Here is a 9,289-nt window from a genome sequence, read left to right on the forward strand (position 1 = left end):
ATCTTCCTGCAAAAAGCAGATATGAGCAAAAAAATCGAATTTAGGATGGAATGGATTCCCTATACTTTATATAAAAAAAAGATTTGTTGAGTGATAAAGGATTATTTGTTGATGCAGTTCCCAAATATATCGAACTATCTGGTGCTCCAGGCGCCATTCTACACGACAAAACAGATGGAAACATGGAAAAGCATGGAGGTCTACAACTTATTTGTGTGTGGCTGGGTCAAGGACATTGGTATCAAGACTCTACCAGATAAATATGCGTCGTTTTTTGCTCGGGTAAGGTTGCATTTCATGATTTAACTTTGCGACCCGACCTCGGATAAGCGGAAGAAGATGCATGGATGGATGGTCTACAGCAGGGGTGGGCAATTAATTTTTACCGGGGGCCGCATGAGCTACCCGAGCACTGCTGGAGGGCCACATCGACAATATTTCAATTAAATTTTGCTCAATATTATTTTTGATATATACCGTAAGATAAATAATAATAATAATAATAATAATAGTAATACTTCAACATAGTGTGTGTAACAGCATTCCATGACTAATATATATAAATTAACATTAATAATAAATGACAGTAAAATAAGCACACGTATGACTGAGGAGTCATAGTGTAACTTTGTGTGGTGTTTGAGTTGTCCGACTTTTTGTGTGGCCTTAAACGCACCAGTGGTTTAGTGCTATGCTTGTTGGTGACAGATGACAAGTTGGTTTTGGCCTGGTTTGTACGGCAGAAAATGACTAGTTTTTCGAGATAGAATTGTTTTACTCATGTTTTTGGTGTGGTTATGTCCGAATATAAACAGTTTTGTTCAATAAAGTGATCGATATAATTCCTGTCCTCGAAGCATCTCGATAGACGTTACAATAATTGAACGGTGTTCAATTGAACGGTGTTGACGAACACCGTTAGGGCCGCTTGTTGTCACTGTCACTCAAAGTTGCATTGCAAAATTCCATAGAATAAATATGTTTATTTTGTTTATAATTCAGATGGGATTTGATTTGGTGCGCGGCATATACTTGCTGCGCGCAGCGGACGCTTGAGCAGTGCGCAATTGCGCAGGCACGCACCTTAGGTGAGGGGACGTTGCTTTGCAGTCCATGTCTTGTTGAAAACACGCCATTCCTCATCAACTTTTCTCTTTTTGGCGTCTCGGGTGTAAACCGTGCATCACTTGTCGCTGCATGTGCACCTTCACTCGCAGGTTACACACGGACACACGCCCATAAATAATACTTTTCAAAATAAAAGCAGCACAGTTGTATTGCGCGCAGGACATAGATGTTTTTTCAACTTTATTTTGTAATTGCAGTTGTTCACATTCACTCACAATCACGCATACGTCCACACGGAAGTAATACAAATAACGATTTTCAAAACAAAAGCAGCACCGTTGTATTGCACACTTGACATAGATACTTTTTAAAATTTATTTTGTAATTTATAATTGGCCTCACGCGGGCCGGACAGGGACGCACAAAGGGCCGGATGCGGCCCGCGGGCCGCAGAATGCCCAGGTCTGGTCTACAGCCATGTTTGTTGTTGTTGTTGTCAAAATATAACTATAGATGTCAACATTGTGTACGTGCTGAAAGCTTCATTGATGATCGTTGCCTTTGGTTAAAGCTTAACTCTTTTAGGTTTGGCTCACATTTGCTTTCTTTTAATCAGACTCGCCGAGTTGGTTCCTCACGAAACACTCTACCAAACATGTGTTTAAGGAATACAAACAATATCAAGATTATACTTGAAAAGGGAAATAATAAACGTTAAAAGAATATCAAACAAACCTTTAACAAAGTGATCACTGACAACTCATGCATTCTTAGACTCTGCTCCCATGGACTGGATGGCGTCGTTGTTTCGTAAAACGTAGTTTTTTCGTAAAACGTAGTTTTTTCGTAAAATGTCATTGTTTCGTAAAAATCTTGCACTCTTCCGCCCTTCTCGTTTACCTCTCGAGGAACTCTGAAGAAACATTTATCCTTTTCGCGATTTGAACGGTTCCAACAGCCGAAAACATTGCAAGCATAGGTCATTGTTCTTCGAGAAAGGCAAAATGGCGCCTAGTACCCATTGAGAACAGACACTGGCTTGACCACCACACGCATTCAATAAACCGGATGTGAGCCGGACATGACATCATTTAAATGTAAGCAATATTCCCACCGTGTGTAATGGTACAGTGGCCAACATATTAAATATACTTGTTAAATAAAACATCTGCCTTGTTTTAATGAATACTTAGGCCTACTACGCTTTTAATGTTGGCCATTATGGCGGTACTTGCAAAGCCAAGTTTTTGGCGAATACAGTTTGAGAGCCATTGCCTTAGATTATGATCTAGTTTCCAGTTCACATTTTGAACAGGAGTATATTACATTATACTGCCACTTAACTAGGTACCTATGCACAGTCTAATTAGTTCAAATGAAAAATAAACTTTTCTCCACAAAACTGAAAAAGTGGCTTAAGGAAAACCAGAGGTGTGAGCACTAGAACTGGGTGTAGTGTGGACAAATGGGGCCAATTATTTTCAATGTGTTTTTATTTTTGCACTTGTCTTAATCATTTTGTATGTGTTTTTCAATTTTCTCAACTTTTTTTAAAAAAGCCGAACCAGGGACAAAGGTTGCAAATTAGCCTGTGGCTAGAAGTCCTATGTACTTTGACATCGGTTACCTATGGGTAGCAATGTTTCATTGAAGTGAAGTGAATTATATTTATATAGCGCTTTTCTCTAGTGATTCAAAGCGCTTTTACATAGTGAAACCCAATATCTAAGTTACATTTAAACCAGTGTGGGTGGCACTGGGAGCAGGTGGGTAAAGTGTCTTGCCCAAGGACACAACGGCAGTGACTAGGATGGCGGAAGCGGGGATCGAACCTGGAACCCTCAAGTTGCTGGCACGGCCACTCTACCAACCGAGCTATACCGCCATTATTGTACTATCCCTGTCCAATAAATACATAAATAAATTAGAAAATAAATAAAGACTGTCTGAATAATTATTAATAATAATAATAATGATAATTAACATTGCTTCTAATATTTAATTGTGGTTGCCCATAATGTACATGGTGGAAACTTTATGATTACTTTATGGGCTATACAGGATGTTTAAGATGATGTTTCAAGAGTGTTTCTCGAATATAGTCAAGCTGTTCGAAAGAGGATTTTATTTGTTTATGAGAGATAAAATACTGCAAAAAAGGAAAATATGGAACAAATACATCAGTTTCCCAGAGAAAACAAAAGGTTTTGAAAGGTATGACCAATGATGTCGGTAAGAGCCAGGCTTTGGATAATTACAGTCAGTCTGGGTTAGTTTGTGCCTCATCCCTCAATTAAAACGTGACACCTACCTGGTGGTTGTATGAGCAGGTAGTCCTGGATAGTCCCACTCCTTAATGTTCCAGTCACATGCAGGATTCTCACAGGAATGAGGCAAAAATACCTTACCTACTGTACTGCTTGGGTGATTATGTTTCAGCATGGCAACAACCTTTTTAACCCTAACAATGCATTTCTGAAACAAATACGTCCAAAACTCAGCCAGTGGTTGAGGAAAATATGTCAACGTATCGTACATACACTACTCACAAAATGTTATGTTCCACTTTCGGTGTGAAACTTCAGGATGGACCTAAAATGCACACCCATGACATCAAACTGGGTCCACTGTTTGAGGATTGTTCAAGCAGTGCGGGCCTATGAGCTAATTGCCACGTGCTGTCAACTCATTGTCCAGGACAGCTCTGGAGGCGTCGGGAGGCGAGGTTTACACAACGTACCGTCACACAGCCATATCTTTGCAATTATTGCTTGGCAATTGTCAATCAAACGGAGCAATGCAGTGGTACCTCAACTTAAGAGTGTTTTGAGATAAGTGCTGCTTCTCGGCTAAATTGCTTCGCTTTGAGTTGCAAGCAAAACTTTGAGTCACAAGCATCCCCGCCATTAATTGGTGTTGCAAATGTCATTACCCAAAACATTTAGTCTTGTTCGCGAGCGATATAGCTAGAGGTTGACATTGACATTGCATGGAAAGGAAGAAAGTGAAAAGAAGTATAAATATTCATTGAACTAAATAAAGCAAGACATCCTAGGGACAAGCGGTAGAAAATGGGTGGACCGAGCGTGTCGCCAACTTGGTGAAGCAATTTGAGCGTATTATTGCACCGTACTGAAGCAGAGAGAATCTAACGAGAATGTTAAAACAGTATCTTAACGTTGGACATTAATCCACGAGAATAAGGGAAAGCTGATGATGATGATAATAATGATAATGCACATTATTGTATATTACTTCGTAAAACTACTGTAGTTGCACATTCTATTGTGGTGGCTCTCAAACCTTGTTCACTAAACACTTGGCTCTCCAAGTGCCCCCATAGTACAGCAGCATAGTAGGCCTAAATATGCATTATAAACAAGGCAGAGGTTTTATTTAGCAAGTATAGTTAATATTGTGCCCACTGTGACGTTACACACAGTTTGAATAGTAACACTGGGTTTGGATATTTTTTGTACCGATCATGGTATATAGTATTAAATTCAATATGTATTTTATATGTTGGGAGAGTGGCCGTGCCGGCAACCTGAGAGTTCTTGGTTCAATCCCCAGCTTCTACCATCTTAGTCTGTTGTGTCCTTGAGCGAGACACTTCACCCTTGCTCCTGATGGGTCGTGGTTAGGGCCTTGCATGGCAGCTCCCGCCATCAGTGTGTGAATGTGTGTGTGAATGGGTGAATGTGGAAATAGTGTCAAAGCGCTCTGAGTACCTTGAAGGCAGAAAAGCGCTATACAAGTATAACCCATTTACCATTGGTATGTATATGTAATATATTCAGTATGTTTATCATGACTGACTTAATTATCTATTACAAGAACTGCTGTATTAATCATTCACTGATGTCATTGTGCTACAAAAAGAAATGAACGCATGTTTTGTAAACGCTCTAGGGGTCGGATTAAATAAGCTTTGCTTCTTCCTACTCGTTTTCGGACGTGATGTAAAGTGAAATGATATGAAACTGTGTGATGTGTTATACCGTAAGTGTGTTCATGTTCGAAATAAACTAAAAAAAGAAGAAAAGAGAACTGCAAGTTGATTTGAGATACAAGTGTTTTGAGTTGAGAGCTCCTGCACAGAACCAATTAAGCTTCTAAGTTGAAGTACCACCGCAGTACTTTTTGTGTCGGGTTCCATCACTACAGAGGTGTCCAAACATTTCCTAGCAAGGGCCACATGGAGAAAAATTGGAGGATGCCAGGGTCACTTTTAGACATTTTGCATATGAAAAATACTCAAACCAAAACAATGTAGGTGAACATATGCTAACATTTGAACAACACTTCCACATCTTAACTTTGTGTTATAGATAACAAAGCAATAAAATCATTCATGATTATTTTGATAATTATTGCATTTGCATGTATGTTAACTGTGCTCTAAAGTAAGCTTGCATTGACTAATATTGCTATCCACATTCTACAGAGGCACTATAGAGAGCCTACTGACCAACTGCATCTCTGTCTCTGACTGCAAGTCTCTGCAGAGAGTGGTCAGGACTCCTCTTCCTTCTATCCAGGAGATGGCAAAAAGCCGCTGCCTGACCAGGGCTCAGAAAATCTGCAGAGACTCCTCCCACCCCCACCAAGGACTGTTTTCACTGCCGGACTCTAGAAAGAGGTTCCGCTGCCTCCGTAGCAGAACCTCCAGGTTCTGTAACAGCTTCTTCCCTCAGGCCGTAAGACTCTTGAACGCATCATAATAAGCCACTCAATTTCCCCCCCCAAAAAACGGATTAACTCGCTGGAATATAAAGACAATATAACATACATCCATAAACGTGGATGCATATGCAAAAGTGCAATATATTTATTTGTACAGTAATCTATTTATTTATATCTGCACCTTATTGCCCTTTTATCCTATACTACAATGAAATGTTGTTCTTATCTGTACTGTAAAGTTCAAATTTGAATGACAGTAATAAGGAAGTCCAAGTCTAATTATATTGTTATATGTTATATAAGTTAAAGTACCAATGATTGTCACACACACACACACTAGGTGTGGCGAAATTATTCTCTGCATTTGCCTCTCACCCTTGACCACCCCGCTGGGAGGTGAGGGGAGCAGTGAGCAGCAGCGGTGGCTGCGCCCGGGGATAATTTTTTGCTGATTTATTGAGGGCTTTAGTACACTCAAAAACATATCATGTCTCACAAGAGATTTGTACACTTTTTCCATCGTGACAGGACACACGGAAGTCATCAAAGACCTCATACAGTAAGACGCTCGGGTTGTCGGCCATTGTGGTTTCCAGGTCCCATTTTTTTTGGGGGGGGGGGGGATTTTGGTCCCCGTTTAATTTTTCATCGTTTTTTGGTTCTAATTTGGGACCTGTTTAGTTTGTCTATAGCAGTGTTTTTCAACCTTTTTTGAGGCAAGGCACATTTTTTTCATAAAAAAATCAGGAGGCACACCAACAGCAGAAAATGTTAAAAAAATTAAACGTGCCCTATTTTGAGTTTATTGCTGTTTTCCTGTGTGTAGTGCTTTAGTTCCTGTCTTGCGCTGTTATTTTGGTGGCCCCTCCTGTTTTGTCTGTGTTTTCCTGTAGCAGTTTCATGTCTTCCTTTGAGCGCTATTCCAGCGCACCTGCTTTGTGTTAGCAAGCAAGGCTATTTACGTTCTTGCTATCCTTCTTTGTGTGGACATCGTTGATTTTGTGGATGCCGTAAGTTTTTGCTGTCGTCCAGCATTCTGTTTCTGTTTTACTTTGTAGCCAGTTCAGTTGTACTTTCGTTTTGCATAGCCATTGCCTTTTCCTTTCCCTTTTGTTCATTTTTGGTTTAAGTATTACATACCTTTTTACCTGCACGCCGCCTCCCGCTGTGGTCCGCATATTGGGATCACAACAAACCATCCTCGTCTCACCCGACACATTCAGACTTTTACAAAGCAATTAACTACCTGCTGCCACCTACTGACATGGAGTATTAAAAGGCCTACTGAAACCCACTACTACCGCGACCATGCAGTCTGATAGTTTATATATCAATGATGAAATCTTTACATTGCAACACATGCCAATACGGCCGAGTTAACTTATAAAGTGTAATTTTAAATTTCCCGGGAAACTTCCGGTTGAAAACGTCTATGTATGATGACGTTTGCGCGTGACGTCAATCGTTGAAGCGGAAGTATTGGGACACATTGTATCCCAATACAAACAGCTCTGTTTTCACCGCAAAATTCCACAGTATTCTGGACATCTGTGTTGGTGAATCTTTTGCAATTTGTTTAATGAACAATGGAGACTGCAAAGAAGAAAGCTGTAGGTTGGATTGGTGTATTAGCGGCTGGCTGCAGCAACACAACCAGGAGGATTTTTAGTTGGATAGCAGGCGCGCTATCCTACGCTAGCCGCCGACCGCATCGATGATCGGGTGAAGTCCTTCGTCGCGCCGTCGATTGCTGGAACGCAGGTGAGCACGGGTGTTGATGAGCAGATGAGGGCTGGCGTAGGTGGAGAACTAATGTTTTTAGCATAGCTCTGTCGAGATCCCGTAGCTAAGTTAGCTTCATTGAGTTGGCATTGCTAGGCTTCGCCAGGCGGTACAGCATTAACCGTGTGGTTACCGATCCAGAGTTTGGTGGTATTGTTGATCTTCTGTCTATCTTTTCAGTCAGGGGTTTATTTCTTTTGTTTCTATCTGCATTTAAGCACGATGCTATCACATTAGCTCCGTAGCTAAAGTGCTTCGCCGATGTATTGTCGTGGAGATAAAAGTCACTGTGAATGTCCATTTCGTGTTCTCGACTCTCATTTTCCAGAGGATATAGTATCCGAGGTGGTTTAAAATACAAATCTGTGATCCACAATAGAAAAAGGAGAAAGTGTGGAATCCAATGAGCCCTTGTACCTAAGTTACGGTCAGAGCGAAAAAAGATACGTCCACGAATCTTTCATCCTCGCTCAAATTAATGGGGTAATCGTCGCTTTCTCGGTCCGAATCGCTCTCGCTGCCGGTGTAAACAATGGGGAAATGTGAGCAGCCTTTCAACCTGCGACGTCACGCTACTTCCGGTACAGGCGAGGCTTTTTTTTATCGGCGACCAAAAGTTGCGAACTTTATCGTCAATGTTTTCTACTAAATCCTTTCAGCAAAAATATGGCAATATCGCGAAATGATCAAGTACGACACATAGAATGGATCTGCTATCCCCGTTTAAATAAGAAAATGTCATTTCAGTAGGCCTTTACGTGGTTACCCTGCCAAGTTTTACACAACACAGACAATAAGCAAAGGCACTTTCTTTGCAGATTATAATTATTGATTTGCAAAAAATATTTTTTGGACCAATTCGGTGAAGTTGCGTAACAATATCAGTGGTTGAAAAACACTGGTTTATAGAATGTGTCGCGGGGCCAATAAAAATTGAACTGCGGGCCGCAAATGGCCCCCGGGCCGCGCTTTGGACACCCCTGCATTACTAGAACCCACAAGGTGGTGTCACAAAGTATACACCGACACTGAAACATCCACTCCACTGGCCAATAATATCTCACAAGTGGGTGTCGTGCACCGCACTCGAAAAGGACCACAAACTATAACGGCATGGTGTTAGAGAGGAGACAAGTGTCGCTTCTTTTCCTCTCGCTTCCGAATTCTCGCACAGACCTTGGGGGAGAGAATCCGCCCTGTCGGCCCGTTCCGTCCTATTATTCGAGCATCCCACCGACGCACACAGCAGCTCTGTGCAAGGCAAGCGCTATTGAAATTCACCCCACGCACTGAATTGACACACCACGGCCACCAGCATCTCTATAAAGAGTGGGTTAAGAGTGGGAACCAAGCATATTTATGCAAGCCAAAATCCAGCACCCGGAGCACGGTGCATCCCATAACTCTGTCACCCACCCCGCATGCCGCCCGGCTGAGCGTCTTACCTTGAGCGCCTCTATATCCAAAGATGCGGAGCGTTCCATGGGGATGGTGAACCACTCTGAGTCCCGCAAAGGAAGTCCCAGGCAACGACTTGAATAAAAGGAGGACTGTAAATCAATGTAATCTGGGGCGCCAAAAAAAAAAAAAAAAAAAAAAAAAAAAAAAAAAAAGTTATTTACAGTCTGAACCTCTCCTGGATCATCATCATCGATGTTGTCCAGCAGTCTTCCCCGCGTCCCTGGATGCAAGCCCGGGCTGACTCGCACACTTCTTCTCGCCCCTTTTTGGTGTCAGTTACATCTGAGTTTTT

At 41.6% G+C, this 9,289-nt stretch overlaps 1 protein-coding gene across 1 annotated transcript in view; it reads right to left on the reverse strand.

Annotated features, from left to right (window-relative positions):
- LOC133639463 (zeta-sarcoglycan) overlaps nt 1-9,089 on the reverse strand; it is a 945,127-nt gene extending 936,038 nt beyond the window's left edge. The window contains exon 1 of the mRNA XM_062032766.1: nt 8,982-9,089. Coding sequence (XP_061888750.1) covers nt 8,982-9,020 — 39 coding nt within the window. The 5' untranslated portion in view covers nt 9,021-9,089. The remainder of the gene's footprint in view (nt 1-8,981) is intronic.
- Nucleotides 9,090-9,289: the final 200 nt, after the last annotated feature.

The sequence above is a fragment of the Entelurus aequoreus genome, linkage group LG22, assembly GCF_033978785.1.
Source record: "Entelurus aequoreus isolate RoL-2023_Sb linkage group LG22, RoL_Eaeq_v1.1, whole genome shotgun sequence".
Taxonomy (NCBI): Eukaryota; Metazoa; Chordata; class Actinopteri; order Syngnathiformes; family Syngnathidae; genus Entelurus; species Entelurus aequoreus.